The 23779-nt window shown below is 39.5% G+C and overlaps 1 protein-coding gene across 1 annotated transcript in view; it reads left to right on the top strand.

The window, feature by feature from the left end:
- LOC126377021 (protein Skeletor, isoforms B/C) overlaps nucleotides 1-23779 on the top strand; it is a 63853-nt gene that overhangs the window by 7725 nt on the left and 32349 nt on the right. The window contains exon 2 of the mRNA XM_050024627.1: nucleotides 12922-13065. Coding sequence (XP_049880584.1) covers nucleotides 12922-13065 — 144 coding nt within the window. The remainder of the gene's footprint in view (nucleotides 1-12921; nucleotides 13066-23779) is intronic.

Below are 23779 nucleotides of genomic sequence, written 5' to 3'. Positions count from 1 at the left end.
GAGATAACCTGTGGTGGTGTATGTGTGTGCCGTAACTGGCGGTCGCACGGGCCCGTTCGCACGCGCGTGGGAGCCGCATGCGCACAATGCAGGCGTGCGCACGCAACACCCGCCGTGTAACGCATCTGATGCAGTTGCATTGTAAAAGCCTCGCACGTAAAAAGTTTTGAAGGAAATCTGTCGATCCCTCGGCTGATATGCACATAATTACTCATTCTCGGCTGATGTACACGTTAATACGACAGGAATTGTCCAGTGCTCTGGACGTAGCTGTAAAAGTTCAAGCATTCTTGCAAATTGATTTCTCCATTTTTTGATATGACTTATTGTGCATTTGCTTCAGATGGCATTAATCACTCGGCCGGATTTGAAGGTACATACATACAACCTGTACTTGCAATGGAATTTTACAAAATCAAGTCGACAAGAACGATGAGTACTTACCCATTGTATAACTACAAGCGACCACCGGTACAAAAAAGAGATACATACAACCACCGCTGACAAAGTAGCACCGTCACTGATACGCAACAACACGGAGACGTGATTGAACTAGGTATAACTAAACTGTGCTATCGCCATGTATTACTATAGCGTTGTTAGAGCTTGATGACGGCGGAAGACTGTTCGGCATTACCGACGTTGAAAGTGCAATATTTGCATTAAACCTACACTATACTGGCTCATACACTCATCGCCTTTGTAGATCTTTACGTAAATACTGTTAAGTTTGCGTATCCGTAGCTTTTTCGATGTTTGTCATGCTATGAAAGTCATGTAAACAAACTTTACGCATACAGAAACGGTCATATAGGAACAGAAATGTATATCAAAATAATTAAAATCTTGGATTTTTCAAGAATAGAGAGAATAGACATTTGCCAGGTAAGCATGTCCGTCGTACGGCCACATAATCCGTTATCAACAGGTGATATTTTGGTCAAACACGAACCTACAAGTAAATAAAATAAAGTGAAGTCGATTAAACATAAAAGAATTTCTATCGCGTCGCGTTCAATGATACTTTCACATTGTGCCAGATGGTTAAAAATGTATCGTCAGTATTTGTACCCCATTAGTGAATCCCGACGTGGGTACATATGGGGGTTGTATTGTTCTTTGTAGTGCCCGGGGCCGCAGGGCGAGACATAAGTAGATATTATAAGTGAACTAATTCTTATTATCCGCGGCGACATCCGCTGACGCGTGGAAGTGGCGGTGAAAGCGAGTGACGTCATTGACATTCTGGGTGATCCTTTTATCGTTTCACACGTCTCCAAAAAAGTTATAAAACTGAAAGTTACTACAGAAAGTTTACACAAATGATTTACTTAGATCCTTTTGATAAGTTATCAATATCAAGTGGGAAGTTGCCGTTGGAAAAACTCTTGAATAGTCAGGACACTGGGTCAGGAACAACTTTTTCAAGTTCTTCTTGTACTCTGGTCTTATCTGCCTAAAGGTTAGGTAATAAAGCTTTTTTTACATAAGTTGCGTTTTTTTACTGCCAGGAACATTCTCAGGAACGGCGCATCACTGTCCTTACAGTGGACCGAACGTTCAAAACAAAGTCTCCGAGATCTACTTCACGTCACACAATTCAGTCGGCGTAGTTTTACATTGTTCCCACTCCCACAGCTGTATCGTACACTATTTTTATGTGAACCTGTCGAACAGTGAACTCCATAAACCACTGTCTCCTGACTAAGAACTTGGCTTTTACGATACGAAACGATGATGAAAAACGTAAAGGAAAACTTGTGCTCTATAGTTTCGACATAAAATAACGACCACATTACCATAAGTTATGACTTCATGTCAATTTTCTCGAAATCGCGGCGCGTTTGAGAACACTTGCCACCTGTATCGATTTTTTTCTGAATTACTAGTTGTAATCGAGATGTTGGGTAATTAAAAGAGTATAAACCAGCGTGTGCGCATGAGTCACTGTAACGTGAGAACAAACAGCTGTCGCTGCCTTCGTACATTTACATATTTCAAATTAATTTATTATTAGATATACACGGGGTAAACAATGACGAGTTCGTGAATTTAATATTCTTTGTGATTTTATAAAGTGTTGGTAATACTCGGAACAATGATTCATAATCTTGGTAAATTTCTCAGAGCTCACTTGCAGTCACTACTGATATGAAGTCCTAAAATCGATATAATGAACCTTATCATGACTACAAGATCATTCAAGATTATTCTTATGGTGCCAAAGGATCAGCCTATTGCCTGTAACAATTATTGTTCACCATGTTAGAAAGGATACAATCACCAGCACGTATGAAGATAGTAGGTGGAATTCCGTACTGCCTACCCCAATGGGAAAATGGCGTGATCTTATGTAAATGTACCTACAATAAGTCATATGAAAATAAAGTAGCTTGCCTCTCGGACCCCCCAGACGCGACATCGCATCATTCTCAGATATAGCCAGTATCCGATTACAACCAATTAATTTATTGCTACCACTTCTTATTAATAGATAATTATACTAATTAGACGACTCATTTTTAATTATAACTCCTCCAGCCGTGACTAATCGAATGACGGAATCTTTTATTGTTAATATCGTCGCTCGACGGGTTGCATTGATTCCTCAATTAATTTGATTACACGTACGATGAAAACGATGTACCACAATCGTCGATCACAATTTTCACTCTCAAGTCGTGCTACTTTTTGATAATAATAACAACAAACATTTATTACGGACAATTTACAAATCCATAATTAACACTATTCTTTAATATCGTAAGTCTTTGGCGCCACCTCAGGGCACCACTAATGCTAACTAGTTACAAAGTAATTAATTAATTTAAAACCTCCTTCACGGAAACAAACAACAACACTACCCGAGGTTAACTAATAAAACAAAAATCTGCCAATTCAATACCCGTTATCTAAAACTCATCACCATGACAATCTCACGCTATTTTGTAAATTCGGTGTCAAAAAGCAGGATAACATATTGTTATACATTATGTATGTATTTGTATCGCCACATCGCGACGTTTGTTGCGCAACTCACGCGATGCTAATCAGAGTTGGATGTGACGTCACCAGTGTCAAACTATTGCAACATGCTGCATTCTACTCCGACTGCCTCTGTGATATAATTACGCATTTTGATAGCCAGAAGTGAACAACAAAAAACGGGAATTTTACTTTACTGTTAGGAAACGTCAAAACGTTACGTACATGGCAAGAGATGAAAACATCTTAGAATGTTCCTAAATTTTGAAACGGGAATGAGCCCGAAAGAGGAAGAGAGTACCTATTTTTTATAAAAACAAATATGTTTGGTAAACTTAGGACGTCTATCACAAGTGACCAAAAGAGTGAGCAAGTGTGGTCTTCTGACGAGTTGTGGTTCTACGGACTAAACTACGGACGTGAGCTTAAGTACATTATGTGTATAGGTACGATCCGTGTCGTGAGGATGTTGCAAATATTCACTTAATATATAAGTATCACCCATCAATTCGGTACTCGCGGCTTTCAGGACGTTATCTAACTCCACGGCGTTTATGTCACAATTGTTTCCGGACATTCAGTTGCATACATTTGTTACGTATTTAATACCCACAAATTAATGATTACGCGCCATTAATTTGTTTCAACGACAACTAAACGCTATTTCGGAGTTGCTCAAATATAGATGTGTTATTATGAATTCGTGAATTTTGGAATGTTCCGGTCGTTGAACATTATGCTATCTCGCCAGCAGCAAGAGCGTGTGTTCAGATCCCATTCTGAATAACTCTGCATTTGTAACATAATTTTATAGACAGTAACATACATCCATAAATACATAATGAACTGAGTGCGCGCGTTGATGTCTTTTGTACGGCGCGCGGGTATGGCTGCGTCTTCACACTTTTTACTTGAGGTAATTGTTCACTTTGCGGGCTAATTGACAGCACAAAAAATCCAAATCAATCTAGCTCCCTTTGTTTCTATTTTTTTTGCGCGCACAATACAGGTAGGTAGTGTTCAAGGGCAAACTAATGTTCGGATGATTGCATTCAAATATTTTTAAGATTGCAAAAAATGTGTGGCTGATTTGAAAATCGTGCGGGAATATAACTGCGCAGTTTCAAAATATAATAAAATAGGTACGTATTATCTGGAGTCGTAATTATATGATTAGTTGCGGTGATATATTTGGATCAGATTAGCGGTGGTTGTAGTAGAGTCAGTGACTTTGATAGTGATCTTTTAACAATGTCGGTGTGTGTGGCAGGCCGGCACGACGTCGACCAATCAGCCGCCATCAGCTGCATGCAGCACGACATTTAGACTAATCAGCGCTCGTCTGCATCACGCGACATGACGTTGTAACCAATCAGCGCTCAGCAGCTGGTTACTGCAGTGATGAAGGAATGTGAGGAAAGTGAGAGGAGGCGGGGAAAGTGTTACGTGATGACATCAAACAATTTAGTTCTTGTGGGAATACCTCGAATAAACATACTGGATTGGTTATATAAAGATAATCCTTAAAATATGTTATGTTATATTTTGATTACATGAAACAGTAGCAGACATAAGAAGTTTGAATAACTGATTACTGTTCATTCACAAGACATGTTTACTCTATGTAGGACAACTTATACAACAGATTCATTTACTAAAATAATTAAGATGAACAACCTGACGTTTAAAAGCTTCACACATAAATATTTACATACATACAATTCGCTCTTTACGGCGACTTGTAGTAATTATTCTTAACCGTGTTGGTTTTTAATAGCTGCATATTGTTATACTACGTACATTGCAAGTGTGTCAGGCTGTCAGGTGTCATGTTTGGGAAGTAATACGAATGTAAATATAGTGTGCGTGTTGTGTGGAGCAACCGGCGTCTACACATTATACTGAATTGTTTAGTTTGGCCTTAGACTTCCCGTGGTTAAATGATATTTATAATGAATATCTTCCAAACAGTATGAGTTTGAGGCTCTAGAAGTTCAAAAATCTTATGAGACGATCACAGACTTTTTTATTTGACGACTTGCGCCCAGTATGCTTTCCTATGCAATATTTTTTACCTACGTACCTGTCATATTCTTATCCGCCAAAAAAGAAAGGAAAGGATAAAAAAATTACTGGTGTAACTTAAAATAAAAATATGTGATATCTGCAGGGATCGGCACTAATGTGTGCTCTAGAGATAGTGGTGGCATATTAATTATAAGAACGAGTGAAAGAGTGAAATCGTCAGTTACGATTTTCAGGGTGTTAGGGCATCCTAAGGAATACTGAGGGAGATGATTCAGACCATGATTCTGAGTTGATATCAAGTGAAATTTCCTGTCGGAAAATTCATTAATATTTTAGTGTTTTTTTTAATTATTTTCAGTTCTATACTTTTGCGACGGAAAATTCCACTTGATATCAACTCAGAATTATTGTCTGAATCACTCCTTAAAGTTTTCGTTACGTTGTCACTAACACCCTGTATACGACGGGCGTTATTTGTTATTTCTTCACGAGGGTATCTGTTTGTACCTTTTGTAACTCATACGTTCACGTTACGTGCAGGTAATAAAGTGCTGTAATGTTAATAGTTCGTTGACCTTAATGGATTGTTTCACAAGGAGATAACGGTGATTGTTGTTGTGTGCGATATGGCGGCCATTGTTGCGCTCGTGTTGTGCGCAACGAAAACTGTAGGACTATTATGTAACTTTTGACAGCTGCGGTGGAGAACTGATATCTGGCGATTTTTTTAACGTTATAAAGCAAACCTATTTCAAAATGCTACTGTAGCATACTTATAATAAAAAATAAAATAAAAACAAATATTAATAAAAGTTGTGAAAAGGTAGGTATTGTTACCCATTTTCTGCAGAAGACTTTATTTTTGTAAGAAAGCAAGTGCGACTGTAAATTGACACTAATTTATGGAATTTTGTTTCGTAAAAGTCGACAAAAAAAGCAAAGATAAATTTGTCGAAGGTCAATTTTGTAATGAAAAGCAATGTAAATTTCACTTCTACAAGTTTGTCTTTGATAACATAAGCTCACGACTATATCTCAATTGGGGTAAACAGTGGTACATCCATCGCAAGACGAACCTAGTATCCACCTCACTGAGCTTTCTGTTAGAAAAACGTAGGTGGTGAGCCGTATCGCCGTCTATAATAATGAGCGTGAATGTATTAGTGATTTTTTTTTCAACAACACGGTTCATTTTTGACAGATCACGCATTTAACACGGATTTGTATCACATCTTGTCCACCGTAGCTGTCAAAATAACAAAATGGTCCCATAGACTGCGACTTGTCGTTGTAATGGATATTGTCCTTGTAACTCTCGCGGCTTGTGTTAGCCAAGATCAATAACGGACAACAAATGGTTGAAGGAAATTGCCGAGTTGACCCCACCGCGACTTGAACATGACTTTAGATGCGCGTCGATAGTATGGCACACTTACACTCACGCCCCTACCCTCTATTGGTGTAGATAGAGGCTCGAGTCACGAGTCACAAGTTTTGAATTTGAATTTAAAACCTGTATCATGCCTGTATAAAAACGGCCTCGGTAGTCCAGTGGTTGAGCGTTGGGCTCACGATCCGGAAGCCCCGGGTTCGAATCCCGGTGGGGACATATCACATAAATCACTTTGTGATCCCTAGTTTGGTTAGGACATTACAGGCTGATCACCTGATTGTCCGAAAGAAAGATGATCCGTGCTTCGGAAGGCACGTTAAGCCGTTGGTCCCGATTACTACTTATTGATGTACGTATGTAGTCGTTACATGAGCCATGTCAGGGACCTTTAGCGGCTCAGTAATAAGCCTGACACCAGGGTTGATGAGGGTGGCTTTCCACCTCACAACCCACACGATAAGAAGAAGAAGACGCCTGTATCCTCGAAGGGGTAGGCAGAGGTTTAAAGTATATAATATAAGCCGCCCCATCGCCAGTTATGTTTAAGTTCCATGTAACAGGGGACGAGCCTAGTGCCATTACCCGGGCACGTATAGTGGAAACCACGTGTGATCCAAACATAATTTTAAGTCACGCGTTCTCAGAGGGCTGTGTTCTATGATGGATAGACAAGTAAAATTCTAAGATATATCTGCCATGTATATATGGTCTATAGACCATGCTCATGCATGGGAGGCAGTTGGAGGTATCGAAAGTTACTGTACCTACAGAAAAAGTATTGAATATTTTCGAATTGTTAAAAAAAATACTTATAATAGTATGTATGTAATTATTTCCAATTAATAAAAGTGAGTTGCAAAAACTTAACCTGACTTCCTCATAATGTTACCTGATAGATGAACGTTGCTGTTCCCCTCACATCTACGTGGGTGTGGGCGCTGCAACAAACCACCGGTGATCATCTCCAATGACTCACGCAACATCACGCCAGTAAAAGCGAAAGTCCGGCAGATACATACATGGAATGACAGTATACATTGTAGCGTTGTGCGCAGGCGCGTGATGAAGATTACCGCCTCAGATATGTTCTACTAGCTCGCCGCGCGCGACTCCGTCTACGTGGACTGTAGTCTTCTGTCGTCTGGTTTGTGAGGTGGATTACCAGCCTCAACAACCCTAATGTCAGGTTTATTATTGAGCCGCCAAAGGCTGACTTCGCTCATGTAACAACTACTTCCCTACTTAAACTTAGTAACCGGGACCAACGGCTTAACGTGCCTTCTGACGCACGGATCATCTTACTTTCGGACAATCAGGTGATCGGCCTGTAATATCCTAACCAAACTAGGGATCGCAAAGAGATTTTTCTGATATGTTTCGTGAGCCCAATGCTCTGTAGACTATAGTTAGTTAAATTACACTAAGCAGGGAATCCCTTCTTGGAAATTACCGTAACTATCCCTGAGTTTCAATATATCTATGTGGCAACATTTATTTAAATCGATTTATTGGTTTAAATGTGAAAAGGTAACAGACAGAGATATACTTTCGCATATAAAATGTTATTATGGAAGTATAGATGCTAGAACTCCGCGAATTTCCAATCCAATAATGTATAATTTACCGATCTCTCGCGAATGCCGACCGGAGCCGCTGCACTCATTTGTTCATAATATGGACGCCATATTAAACAAATGATGTGAAATTTGAAAGCTGATACGGGATAACTGTTTTAGAATTGTGCACAATTACACAGTTTATCGTGAAACATAGTTTTATTTTCTATAACAATAATGTTATAAATATGAATGAGAGATTTTAGAATCATTTGTTTGTCCATTCGTCCGATTACGTCTGTGGGCAGTTGTTAACCAAGCATAAAACTTCATAAAAACACTTTCTAACACAATATATGTACCCAACAGAAAATATTTTGAATTTGTCCGAAAATAAATTTAAAGCTCATGTGAAGCTTACTTTATGTATAAAAGCTTATTATACATTAATGATTACCTAATAACACAAAAAATGTCTAGTATTAAATGTGTTCCTCTAGTTATTAAATATCTTGCACATTTATAATAATCATAATTATAATCTAGCCTACAAGATCCCATTGCTGGGCAAAGGCCTCCCCTCCAAAGGCCTTTCCTCTTTTCATTTTTCGCGGTTCCGTGCGTACTCCGGCCAGTCCCTCCGGCAAGGATCCAAGTCGTCACGCCATCAAAACCCGCCGCACCGTCACCAGCTGATAATTATGTGGAAGAAATGATTGTGAATTCTGATTTCTGAATATCCATCGTAATTATCTGCTAAAGGAAGTTAAATATAAAAGTGGTTGGGATGTCTTCTGTCGTCTTCGGGCTCTGCCTGCCCTTGAATGCAAGTCACATGATCGTTCTACTTATTTACAGCTTATCCTTAGAGTAATTTGCAGTATGTAGAGCACTAGTTTCAAGTTTTTTACGAATGAAAGACACGAAACTGTGTACAGTGAATGCGGTCATTAGTGCATTTACGCAGGAGCATTCGACACAAATGTGGTATTAGAGCGGAGGAGTTGGTCGACTGGAGATGATGAGCGGCTAGTGGGGCGAATGTGGTGGTCGTTACCGGGCATTTACTCGCAGCGGGGCGTTATCTATGTTGATATAACTGATCCACTACTTGATTATAATGTACATATGTAATGCACTATAACCACACCTGTATCCGTATCGAGCAGCTAAGTACTATTGATATTTTTCTAATAAAGGTAACCAACGTGTCTCTAGGCTTTGTGCCCGGTTGATGACAATAGGCTCGCCCCCTATTACACGGGACTTAAAAATAGCTGGCGCGGAGTAAATCTACACTGCGATAGATGTTTACAAGGCTGCAAGTTATAAAGACCGATCTCAATATTAATTAATGCTTAATGGACTCGAATCTGTAATCCTCATCGCGGGAGACAGAGCTATGTGTCGTTAGCTAGTACATGCACGAAAACATAAGATTTTTTTTAGTATTTCGATTTTAAGTGGATTCTGGCATAGAGTTCAGTTAATAGTAATTCAGAGACATCGTATAAAGATGATTTAAGTAGTGCCTGCAGGCACTTTCGTTCATGACTGTAACATCCATTCGTACGCTATACTTAGTGCAATTATAAACGCAATTCAGTGCAGTGTAAGTCACTTCACATTAAGTTAATAATACAAAATGTAGTTTAAGCGTGCGTCTTTTTATATGCGTGTTGAGTTGAAGTCTATAGTCCTTATAAAATCAAAGCGGAAGTAACAATAAGCTACTGATACAATTTCATGGTAAATAAAATGTGTTTTAAGTAGTACATACAGTTATGGCTTCCAATTAGCCGCTCTAGTCACGGCGCTCGCGCAGGTTTCTGTGAGTTTTAACTATCCGTTTTAATAGCCGAGTTATCTCGTCAGTCGTTCTCCATAACCAGTCGGTAGAAATTCGTAATTTCCCGGAGAAAGTAATATTTTCTTTAAAAATATGAATCATAGTTACAACTTTCTGCTAAGATTAGATCGTCGGAAAGTTGGAGGTCGGATAGTTGACCGCGCCTGCGCCGGACTACGCGTGTCTCATCGTTTGCAGCTGAACTAGGTCCTACGAACAGAATGAACATTTCTCTATACCGTGTCTATGTAGTGCTGGATTATATAAACCGAAGGCTAAAGATAACGCTAGATTTAAAACATGCTCCGCGCCACGAATGAAGTGGAATTATTGTTTCTTTTTTGACGTGACTTATTGTAGATTTGCCACAGATGGCATTACCTACTTGGCCGGACAAATGGGGAGCGCTGAAGGCTTGTCAAGTCGTAATAATTCTATGCAGAATCTACGACGTGCGCCGCGTGACTTCTTGCGTGGCGCGGACTATATTTTAAAATTTTGTAATAATTCTATAATTACTGAGTTCAAAGCCTAATTACTAGGCTACATTTTAATCGCATACGTGTAGCGATCTTAGTGTATTCATACTTGACATTCAACGAATACAGGCGTCTAAAAAGGCTATATTGCTGCAATTAATTGAAAATGCAATATTATACTTTGACATTTGCGCATAAAAAAGACGTGGGCAGTGTTAACAAGTGCTAATAGCCATATAGCTTTTTAGATGAATTGTGTCAACTGCAGGTTGATGACTTGGGGCTATGCCCACCTCGAGAGGGATAGATACCATCGACTCTATTATGTACGCATGTACATTTTAGCATAGACACAGTGCAGCCGAGTGAGTACAGCCCTACGACCCACATGTGTCCATATGTCGTCCATTTCTCGGCGCATGCGCACACGTTTGTCGCTCGGCGCTCGCGCACTTTCTCGGGCATGTCTCTAAGATGGCTTCCAGTTTTTGTGTAACCTTGTTGTACACCTTGCTCGTAGGAAGTTGCCGTTAATGGCTAATGTTGCCGGCTGTCCAGTGCGTTTACTTTCCTTTGTAAAAGTAAAATTGAGCACGCGATGTACAACTGACGGTGCTTTTGTCTTGTTGACTTGACCTTTGTAGATTAAAAATAGAGTGCTTGTAAACCGATACTTACCTCAACTACTCTGATTTTGACCAACGCTATAAATCTGTTTACAGACCTTCAGAAATCCAATCAAGTTTTCAAGAGTGATAGCTTAATTTAATATATTAAGTACCTATTTGTAATGAAATGAATTGAACTGGTCCCGACTCCGATAAATCCGACTGTGATGACATGCGGAGCACCCGAGGTCGACCTGTACATCAATTGCAATCACATTTGTTTGCAAAATCAAAAAAACCCAAGATATGAAATGCTGCTGTTGTAACTAGAGTCACAGGCTGAGTTTTGACAATTTGAGCACCTGTCTACAGTTCATTAATGATCGACCTCATCATCCCTGGGGATGTCCATGACTACTTTCTCTCTCCCTCTCCGTTGCAATATTCCCACATGATGGTGGGGTCTGCTTTTCTGCGGAAACATTGCAGGAACACACGTCTTTTGATGACGTCTGCCCATCTTGTTTTTGGTCTTACTCGTCTTCTGGACCCCGGGACGACTACACCTAACAACAACTTATTAATAAATCATTTTTCTTTCTTTCTTACTTGTCACTATGCTTACCTCATGATAACTTACGGGCGTGTATCTTCCGCTAGTAGCTGGAGGCCTCCAGGTGGCGCGTGTACACCGTAAGCTCATTCACGTCCAGTGGTTGACATTTGGTGGTCGCCGCAAATGTCGTTCGCTCGCCTTGTTCCACTTACTCAGAATGATTCACTGTTATGTTTTAATAGACGGTCAAAATAATCTGTATGTACGGTTCTCAAGCACCACCTATTAACTTTAGGTGCTGTCTGAAATTCGTACACAAAGCAAACAGGCATTCATAAATCCATAAGTAGGTAGGTATATTCGACGTAATGAATCATCAAGTTTCATGATGATATGTCATTTCATAGCTGTGTTATTATAACAATAAAAGAAAATACACAAGAATCTCAACAGCAACACGACATCAAAAAACTTACAGCACGCGTATAAGCCGGCCAAACAAAGTGACAAAGAAATCCAGCCGGTATTGTGTGAGTTAAGAAGCCTCCGGGTGGTGGGGCGCGGGACCGGCCTTGACCTATATCCCCGCGGGTCCCGCGGGACGGGGGACGGGGGCTTATTATCGCCCGACTCATTGTTCTATACTTAAATTATCTACATATGTATATATGAGGTCCCATAGGAGAATCCAGAGACTACGGAATTCCACTTGCCACGATTATTTTAGTTCTATTTTGATCACTGTAGGTCGTGATACTAAGTATGTGGTTTTGATAAAAATGTCAAACGATTTAGTTCGTTACTAGCTAATATTTTGAAAGTAGTTTATTTAACATTAACAAGTTGAAACCCTGTTAAATGTCTTAATAGCTTAATATGGGGTTTGTAAGACGCTTTAAATTATAATTCCTGCGGTTTGGCTCAAATCATGTACTTTTTGGAGGCTGTTGTAAAGAAATCTGGCAGAGCATAATACGACACGGCAATGCCATAGGATACAACACATTTGTATTGTTGATTTGTATTGTTACAACTCTATTTTATTTAAAATTTTAAATATATTTGCCGGTTCTTTCTTGCAATAAATCACGCAAAAAAGGCTGTTATGCGTTATGGCTGCTACACTCCCCTATTCTGTCCACATGGATGAGGTCTTATTATGGTGTATAGTATGATGCGTGCGATCACTATGCTTTTGTATCCTATTATTATTTATTTATATATTTAAATTTAACATAGACCCACAAGAGGTTAGTAGTTTCAAAAGCAAATAAAGAGTATTTCTATTTCTATTCTAGTATTAGGGGGGAAATGTATATTAGTAGAGTACGTGGTAATCAAAGCTTATCATTGCTATGTACGACGTGTAATGTCACTGTGTTTGTGTTATAGTGTAGTACTAGCTTCAAAGATCATGTTTTAAAACAGGTAATTACCCATATTAACATGATATATTTGTTGTTGCAGGTGTGGCGTCCGCGCAGGCGCAGTACCTGGGCCGGCCGCTGGGCGCGCTGTCCGAGCTGCACCACGGCGTGCGCGGGCGCGTGTTCGCCGTCGACTCGCGCACGCTCTTCCTGCAAGACTTCCACTACGATGGCGAGGGGCCAGGTAACACACATACATATACACATAAACATTACGACCCATCTGCCTATAACAAAATGTATATACGTGTATAAATCGCCCTGTACACATCTAATTCGTTGCCGGCAATCGAAATTGGAATAATTTTTGCAGCCATGGTGTCCTAGTGACATAGGGCCCTTAGTGTAGTCTCGACAAGAATGCTAACATGTATTTACTTCCTCAGCGTTAGTTGTCAGTTACGAAGTGTCTGTCGGTTACACCTACACTACGACTTGGGAAGGTGTAATGTTTGCACATAGTGTCGCCGGTCGTTGGCTCCGCGACACGTCGACAGCTGATTGTCTTGTTATGTAAGATGTGCCATAGAAAGTGCGCACGAGTCACGAGAGTGCACTGCGCCTGCGCGACCCGCTGCTCTATCAACGACGCTCACTGATGTATGGGTTGTTATATTCTTTTATTTGTACCGCCTGTCGCGAATGAAAGTAGACATAAAAGAGTTTATAATGAGTCAATGTTAGAGTTGACAAGTTTTTAAATCATCTCTTTTGAACACGATACTTACAAAAAACCGATGACAGAAGTCCCGAGCGATAAGTTACTTTTTTGTAATTTGTAACAGATTTGTTAGGTACCATATCGTAGAAATACTTGTATGATAAAAACATGACATAATATAATGTATGTAATGTCAACTGTATCTCTACTTAATTATACGTATATTCTTCCTGCGCTAGTGTTGTGAGTGAGGTGTGTTGTCATGTCCGCACGGTCGCGGTTGCGAGGCGACACGCTGTCTGCCGCCATATAGGCTAGGCAGGCACGTGTGTACCTACTTACAATAGTATAGTACAAGTTGAAGTATACTTGCATAGTTTTTGAAAGATTACATCACTTTTATTTTCAACCTTATTAACTGCAAAACTAATTTGCGTAAATTCAATTAATTGCTAGTCTCGTTTTACGACGCTCTGACTAATTTATTTGAATGTGTCTACATACTAATCACATACTGAATATTTCAATCTGAAGTAAAACATTGAAATTCGTTTTACATCAATGAATGTGATTTAAACCAATTGGATTAGAATAACGAATTGTGGTTTTACTAGGTTTCAGCTAGCTTCATATAATTACGTTGATTGCATAATTTATTAGATTTAATTGGCGTGCGTTGTTTGAGTACACTCTATTATTGTAAGTACCAACTATATTCACGAGACCTATTGAATAACTTTAGTGTTCGTGCGATTGTTTCCAAAATATATAATACGTTCATTCAACATCCACGAAGAATTGTACTCCGCAGACCACAGCACGAATGAACACAAAATATATTGAATAGACAATACCCGAGTATACAAAAATATTTTCTCATAGAACTGTTCTACATCTACTCTAATATTCATGAAAAGGTATTTGTTTGTATGTAGATAATTATTTTACAAATGGATGATAATACTATCCGTGAGTTCATGGCTGTTCGTTCGCGTGAAACCTTACTATTAAAACTATAGAAGTTTCAAACCCTGTTACCTCTTTTAACCCTCTTAAGGATTGAATTTCGCAAAGTACTTATGTCCTGCAATAACGTTATAGATCGTCTGAAACAGACGTATACGGCCAATGATGATGATGATGATGTCCTAAAAGGTACCCTCATGCTAAATTTGAGACGCCTAGCATTTGTATTTCTGAAATTTTGTGATGAGTGAGTCAGTCAGTCAGTGAATGAGTGACTTTTCGTTTTTATATACCTGTTTACGAACTGATCCCAAATACAACAATACATTCAAAGAAATGTAATCACTGATGTGGGCCGGTTCTGTTTGTCGCTTGCACCCTGAGCAGTGGGCGTCACGAATTGGGTGCCTCAGAGCGGGTATAGAGGTCGTGGTAGACCTGGCAAGAGATGGCGTTACGACCTCGATTCCTACCGGAGGGACTGGGTATAGTACGCACAATACCGCGATAAATGCAAAGAAGAAGAGGAAGCTTTTGTTTAGCAATGGAATGCCTTATAGGCTGTAGACTAGATTAGATTTAAAGCACATAATAACGGGTTCTTACCGCGTTTAAATGGGGATATGAGACTCCCGATATGTCGTCACGCGTAAACTTCAAACAATGTATAGATTAGACTTTACACAGACAGTTACAAAAATTCACGCGGTGGAAGTCGCGGGCGGAATACCACTTTTTTATACCTTAAATTGTTGGAACTCGCGATAGCAATTGCAAATGGGAACGGTTCAATTTGGCTGATGGCTTCGAGCGTTCCTGTATAATAACACTTACTGCAGCTGCGCGGTTTTATATCGCTTTTATTTCTGGATTTTAAACTCTACATTCCTTTGTGTACAAAATAACACTCTAGTAAGTCTATAGAAGTTGTCTCCGCATCGAGCTTTTGCGCTGGAAGCGAACACAAGCATAGAACACCTACAATCTGTTACTGATCATACATGCACACATTAACTCACGCCTATTTCCAACCGGGGTAAGCAGAGACTGTGGAATTTCATTTGCTTCTATCCTGACACACTTTTCTTGCTTCCTCCACATTCATCAATCGTGTCACACACGCACGCCAGTTCAGAGTAGATCGTACTACTAAACCTATAAGGACATCCACAATTTGATCAGTGTACGTACTTCTAGGTCCTCCTCAGTCAGCCCTCCCACCAACCTGCACCTTATTTATATACGTTAGTGATCACGGACCGTTCAGCATGAGTCTACATTATGTAGATTGTACTAGAATCAATGAACATTTTCAAGAGCACACGCTCTAGCTATCAGACTGTTCGAAATACTATTCAATGTGAGATTAATTAGCGATATACGATCTGCGCACTAACTGTAAGTAACTGCGGCATTATCCAGCGACAACTGGAGCATGCTCCGGCGCAGCAACTGTTCACAGCTCGTTTACACACATACATATATAAACTCACGCCCGTAATCCCAAATGGGGTGAGTCAAGAGCTACAACTCTTACAGCATCTCTAGTTACGAAGTCCTAAGTTGGCAATGATGAACCGTTTGGTGACAGACGATCACCTCAGCGTCCATAAATAATGGTTATTAAGTAAGAACGGACACAATATCTGAATGTGGAATAGAAATAGAATCTTGTCTGTCAATAACCGTCCTCTGATAATCATACATTGAAAATAAAGGATTTTCGATCTTCTCTTGTCTGGATTGTGAGATCAATGACCGACCTTATCGTAACCCTGGTGTCAGGGTTACTATTGAACCGCCAAAGGCCCTTCTCACATGGCTAATGTAACGACTACGTTCTTCCTGCAACACCCTAACCAAACTGGGGATCACAAAGTGATCGTGTTATGTGCCCACGGGGATTCGAAGGAATTCCGATAATTGTTTGTATATCTCTTGATGTCTTGAGGAGGTTCATTTGGACTTCTGTCAAGGGAATCTTGATGATACACTTTGTCATACTACCCAGTTGCTGATAGCCTCCCCCCCCAGAGCAGCTTCTGTTTAGATTATTACATTGAACATAACGCGGACAATGCGATGAGGCAACCCCTGCCGGCGTGGTCGTTTATTTGTTGTCATCGCCGCACAATGGACCTGACATAATGTGCCACGACTGTTTACATTCACTCGCCTCTGTAATTAGTTAACTACTAATTATGCCAGCTCTCGAATTGAATCAAATAAGGTGTAGCTACTTTATTTGTCCCGATTCCGAACATAAAAACTTACACATAAAATTACAATGTCTTCGCTAAAGAGTTAAAAATCACATTTTGCTATGATTTTCGTCATAAAAACCTCTATTTCTTTCAATTAATTTCAATTGGAAAAAAAAAATGAGATGACAGTTTTTACCTGGATCGTAAATAGCTTATCTATTGAGAGGTTTTGTAATTCCCCCACTATTTTTTATTCTGGAAATGTTGACTCTACATTAAACGCCCAGGACAATGTAATGAAAAGTAGAAGTTGTTTACTAAACGATATTGGTTCATAATTTACAAAACTAATAACAAGAGCAGCATAAATCCGTCGCACTCACAATATTACTACGTCCCGTACATGACTTGTCCGATCGCGCTGCAGACGGGAGCTGCTGGTATTTGCATTAATTACGACGGCTCGGCGCAGCGGCCAACGCTCTGTGATTTATGACCGCCTGGTACCTCGGCCGGCACGCCGGGGTAGAAATATGCCACCAACTTCGCCGCTGCTCACTCCGCCATCATGATAGCGCAAATACTTGTTCTACTTTTCATAAGAACTAAAAGTTGCTAGATGGCCTTATTAGTTTTACTTCAAACATAAATTGTTCTTTCATGTTTTCATTATGGTTACTAATGATAAATCTAATAAAAAGCATAATTCAAAGAATATGGGTGAAGAACAGTGTTACTCTCAGTTTTATTACTTAGTAATGAGAAACGCCATAAGTACATAATACAGTGAGGTATCCGAACTACCTAGATGGTGTGGAGGTAAAATTAGAAATGCGACTTATTCTGAAGCTTTAGGTAACTCTCTTACAATCAGTTTACTCAAAGTCAATGTTAGCTACTAGATTTACTTTCGTTCCCAACTCGGGCAATTATCTTGCATTGCTCCAGTTATGAAATACATGAGGCAGATCAGACGTCAGCCAACCGTCCCCGCGCTACTTGTGCAAAATATACCACAGTTTTACACCTGGTGAAGGTCGCGGGAAGCCGCTGGATGCGGGCAGCGCAGGACCGATCGTCGTGGAGATCCTTGCTGGAGGCCTATGCCCAGCAGCGGGCGTCGTACGGCTGATGATGATGATGATGACATAAAATGAAAAGTGTTTTGTTTTTTAACAAAAGTTGATGGTGATTTTCGATATAACACAGCCGCCAGTTATCAGAATCTTACTCAAATCCTATTTCGAACATACATAACTATAATCACGTCTGTATCTCTATCGGAGTGGGCAGTGACAAGTAAACAGAAAACAACTTGTAGCCACTTCCGAAATGAAATGATGAACAATGACAGGTGATCAACTATCCTCCATTATAATGGCCCATCATATTGGAAAAGATATTATCTATAGTTTTTTAGATTTTTCAATTTTACACATTACCGAGTTATCATCAGAGAGGTTGGCCGGATATCGCGCCGAGTCGAAAAGAGTAGATGAATCAAGGGGAAGCCTTTGCCCAGCAGTGGCATCAAGTAGGCTAGATGAGATAAGTTAAAACCCACTATCGAAAACGCCTAGTTTTTATAGACCAATTAAGATATTATATTCAGTCAAATTCTTCAGTTCCAACAAGCGTGTTGGAAGGACAAACGTTAATTACTCGTAGCAATGTGTTCCCGCACCACACCCGCGGTATGCCTGCGGGGAGGTATGCTTTGTCGGCCCTTTGTCCGCAGACGTACACACCACTCGTGGTATGCCTCGAATTAATATTCACATTGCTTCGAGATAATTGCTTTCACTTAATCCTGGCGCGCTTTGTACGTGACACGAGCTGTGGGGACCTACGTGGTTATGTACTTAGGAAGACAGTTGGTGGAATCATGCTACTAGCGGACCATGTAACGGAACGCTTCAAATGTAGAGGGGCCACGGTCACCAATTTCTCAAATAGGTCCCTCCGATAAAGAAGAGGAATGTACCTTAAGAACAAGTTATTATTCTCTTTTTAATTTCTTTTAACGTTTAAGCACAACAAACTTGTTTCCCTGATGAATATGGCCTGCACACCATACAGTGGCAACAACCGCATGACAGCACAGATTGGCAAGATGAATGATAAAAACCTTTTCATAGTGTAAAGCTGTTACAGAAGAGAATGCTTTGACGAGGGGTATTAACTTGTCGTCGAGTTTCTAATTTGTTTCTCTTCGCTTACATTTCCATGAAACCTAATCATAAGGCCAGAGGTCGCAATATCTCCGAGAGTGTCGGAAGCGGGCATCACGCCCCCGGCACTAATAGGGTCAACAGAGTCGCTTCCGTTCACCCGTACCAAGTGGAGTTCCTAATGCAAAACGTAATATTATAATCAGGTATATTTTTTTGCACAATAACAGAAACATAGAAAACTTTCGCATCACATACATATAGTACAAATGTGCGGCCTTATCTTGGAAGCCATTTCTACAGGCAACTAATACCAGTAATTTGCCATAAATTAACTTGGATAAAAAGTAATATTGTAGTTACACTTGAAACAAGTTCATAGATTCTACTCCTCGACCACAACGGGTACCGATGTAAGTACTCGCAGCGTATAATAGATTTTAATTAGTATTGTAAGATTGGTATATTTCAAATTGATTTTCACTTTGAATAAGTGTTCTCCGTGCTTACATCTATACTTATAATAAATCTGTAGAGAGGTCAATTCTGTACATTAAATATATTTTCAAAATAACTATCAGGGGCTGATTAGTGATCGATACTGATGCCAAAAATGCAATCAGTAAAATTTTTGTCTGTCTGTCTGTCTGTCTGACTGTCTGTCTGTCTGTCTGTATGTTCCTTATAGAAACAAAAACTACTGGACGGATTTTAATGAAACTTGGTACAATTATTCTTCATACTCCTGGGCAGGTTATAGTATACTTTTCATCACGCTACAATCAATAGGAGCAGAGTAGTGAAGGGAAATTTTGGGAAAACGGGAGAAGTTACTCCATTTTTTAAGCTTCCGTCGCGTGAGCAGCCTTAATGGTTAAAGTTACATAGAAATCATGTATGACGGAAATATCTAAATATATAAAAGGAGAAACTGACTGACTGAATGACTGACATATCAACGCACAGCCTAAGCGGCTAAACGTAGGCACTTGAAATTAGGAAGAGACGTAGCTTAGGTACCGTAGAGGTGCACTAAGAAAGGAATTCTCGAAATTCCCACGGGAACAGGAATTAGCGGGAAAACCCTTTTGTATAAAAATTCTAAACCGCTTAAGTTAGACGCTTGAAATTTGGCATGAAGGTACCATAGTTAACTTAAAGCTTAGTTGCAACTGGATATTGCAAAATTCCCACGGGAACGGGAGTTAGCGGGAAAAAAACATTTGTATGATAAAATCTAAACCGCGTAAGATAGATGTTTTCAATCTAGCATGCATGCTACGAATAAAGAATGCATGCATACCTTAGTAAATATAAATTTTAGTTATGGCTGTATTTTGAAAAATGGGAATTGGCGGGTAAAAAAAATGTATGAAAAAATCTAAACTGCATAAGGTAGATGCTTGAAATTTGACATGCATATATTATATACCTTAGTGAATGCAAAGTTAAAAATTTCCCTGGGAACGGGAAGCGAGTTAGAGGCTTGAAATTTATAGCTCGCGGTAGTGGCAACCAAAAAACGTCGCGGCCGCGGCGGCGTTTGTGAGGCGGCGACAGCGGTGGCGAGGCGCGGAGGGGGGCAGATACCCGAGTGAGCAACCGGAACGCGGCAGACGCGTGAGGGCAGACGTCGTTGATGGTCGTGTCAAATATTGAATTTTGCGGGCGAACTTTTCACTATTCTTGGATGGATCAAATCTTTCGTAGGTAGTTTTCTGTTGAATTTTCCAGGCGGACATTTCAAGGCGTATTTCTGTTGTAATTTTTAAATTTTGTTTAAATTTTCGAAACTGATCGTATTTTCCTAAAATATCAAACCAAATCATAATCTAATAATCGAGAAATTAATAACAATTCATTATTTAACTGAGCTACTTATACTGTAACCTCATTTAAAAATAATAAAATTAAGCATTTTTTAACCTTTCTCCCACACACACAAAGATCTTTCTTTTATAACACGCCACGCGGACGGAGTCGCGGGCAAAAGCTAGTTGAAAATATTTGTATAATTACAAATTACGTCTTCAATCCCAGTGTTAGTTTGAACATTCGAAATTTCTTGTCTCATAACTTTTAGAGCAGAAAGATTTGAAATATTTACATAGTATTATACTCATTTAATTTAAGCAAGAAAAAAATAATGATATCATGCAATGGTGATATAGCGCATGTTACGACCACTAGACTGTATATGCATACAATATGTGATGTAGTAAATACATGTGAATCTAATCTCCCCTTCTGGTCAGGTCACATTAGCTACACTATAAAATCAGAAAAACCAGAAATAAAGAGATTTACTTATATGAATATAAACAAATTCTACGGTTAGTAATTCGGCAATTTCACAATTAAAACAATTCATTTGCGTAAAGAATCGCTTACACCGCCTAGTGATTGTGTGGGGCCGCCAGCGAGGCCACGGCTAATCTCTTTAAACCAAATACCCGCTTAACCTTTCATTCCGTACAAATATAACAATCGGCCTGCTTTCATGAATAGATAATGAGATTAGCATTATAAAGAGTTTGCGGTCAACTGTTGTGGCTGAGGCAGTTTGTTGGAATCATACCATAATGTTGTTGTAAGAATTGCAGAGATCTATCCTCTGCTTATAGCATTGGTTATGAAAAAATAGGTAGGTACCTAGTATTTCTTCTACGCTTCTTCTATCATGTGAGTTGTGAAGTGAATTACCAACCTCATCAACCCTGGTGTCAGGGTTATTATGGAGCCGCCAAAGGCCCCTGACATGGCTTATGTAACGATTACTCACTTACATCAGTAAGTAGTAACCGGGACTACGGACTAAACGTGCCTTCCGAAGCACAGACCATCTTACTTTCAGACAATCAGGTGATTAGCCTGTAATGTCCTAACCAAACTGGACTGGTCTTCTATGCTGAACTGGGGCTGAATAAAAAACCAGGGAGTATCATAAAGAACACCAGAAGGACTGTATTAACCAATTTACGCGCGATGGGAATTGTCCCAGTAACGGATTGCCCGTGGAAAGTGATTGTACTTTTCACCATATACGGTCATCAATCTTAGGACTACGTATCAAGAGTGGCTGCCAGTCGTCTTCTAATTTGCTATCCTGCCTACCCTGTCAGAGATTACTGACGTGAGTTTATGTATGTAGTAACATTAATACATATTAATTACTATGTTTTGCAGTCTGTTCTCACGTCGTCACCATAGCGTCACCCGTATTCACGGTATCTCCTCACTTGACCTAAAGATTTGACAGGTCCGTCTTTTTAAAAAGCGACAGCCTGTCTGACCTTTCAACCCGAATGGTAAACCAGCCCAATAGATTGTATTCTATGTACCTAAATAAAATAAAAACTAAAATGTTTATTAACACGTCAGGAATCAATCTGCACTCTTCAGTCAAGCCTGACGTTTCAGATTTAAATCGAATTTGTGTTTTATTCGCGAGTGAAATATAAAATGGCTGCGACACTCCCGCAGGAATGGCGGGAATACTCGTCGGCGATATTCGTCGCCGCTGCGGTCATTTAATGTCGATTAGGAGCTCATCCTCTTAATTACTTCCGAGGCTTGCCTCTCTAGAGGCTCCCGGCGCTAAGTGACTTTGCTAATATAATCAACCATTTAAAATTGCCATAAATATTACAAATTAAATCGAAACTACTTTAAAACATTGGCGTGCAAAACACTTTTTTTTCTAAACTGAAAAAGTTAGAGATTTAAAATAAAAAAGTTTTATAAGTAAACAATTTTACCAGCTTTCTTTGTAACTTATATGCAAAATGAAATTCATTTTCGACTCCTTTTTTAGAAAGTTTATCTTGTGTACTTAAAAGCTATTATTTATAATTTTATAAGTGTGATACTTACTTTTGCAGGCCAGTGTAAAATACACTTGAGCGTAATTTACATTGGTTGTATGTAAACGTAACAAGAAATACGCCATTTTATCCTCTGTAAAGTTTCTTAAATATGCCCCGAAGGTCTGTGACGTATTATGAAAGTAGTTCATATATACATTTATTTATAACGTCCATAAAAGTACCCGTCCACCAGCAACCGCCGTTCAATTTGCACAATCACATGCGTCGTGAGGCACAGATAACGATCCGACGGTCACGATCTAACACCACATCACATTGAACTTCCTTCACTTTCGCCGCTCGAATCGAACCTGTTCCCATATGTTGTGGATTGTGGACCTCACACACGGCGAGTGTATACCACGATTTATAGACACGCAGTTACATAGGTAGCTGGTGTGAAATGACACGTAACGAATTTAAACTAACCGGATATTTTTTGTTAATGTTTTTAAAATTTAAATAAATTGGATCTTCTTATCGTGTGGATGGCAAACTAAATAGTGTCGGCCCAAAACTTGGCAACAAGTATGGCGCTATCTGCAGCTCAATAAATTGTATTTGCCTTGCAGATCCTGCTTCAATTCCAAAATAGACTAGAGGCTATTATAATATCATGTTGATGAATTACGAAATTATCTAAAACTTAAGTAATAATAATAGTAATCCTGAGATCATATTAATAAAATGCATATTAGTCACATTACAAGCGACTGTATAGTATATATCGACGATATAATAATATCGTAAGGACCGCAATTCAGTAAGATTGCAGTTATTCATCATGTTAGTTGTCCGAATGTAAGATGATCCGTGCTTCAGAAGGCACGTAAAGCCTTTAGTTTCAGTTACTATTACTACTAAGTACGTAGTCGTTACAGCATTAGTAACCCTGACGCCCGGGTTGATCATTTTAGTCATCCACCCACACGAGAAAAGAAGTTAGAAATAAAATACTTTTAGATAATGTTGTGTTACTGTTTCATTGTCTATACGTGGCGTGTGTATCTCGAGGCCGGTTCTCTACATA

Source organism: Pectinophora gossypiella, chromosome 22 (genome assembly GCF_024362695.1).
Source record: "Pectinophora gossypiella chromosome 22, ilPecGoss1.1, whole genome shotgun sequence".
NCBI classification, from domain to species: Eukaryota; Metazoa; Arthropoda; class Insecta; order Lepidoptera; family Gelechiidae; genus Pectinophora; species Pectinophora gossypiella.
The sequence above is the reverse complement of the archived record's forward strand: the minus strand, read 5'-3'. Positions and strand labels throughout refer to the sequence as shown.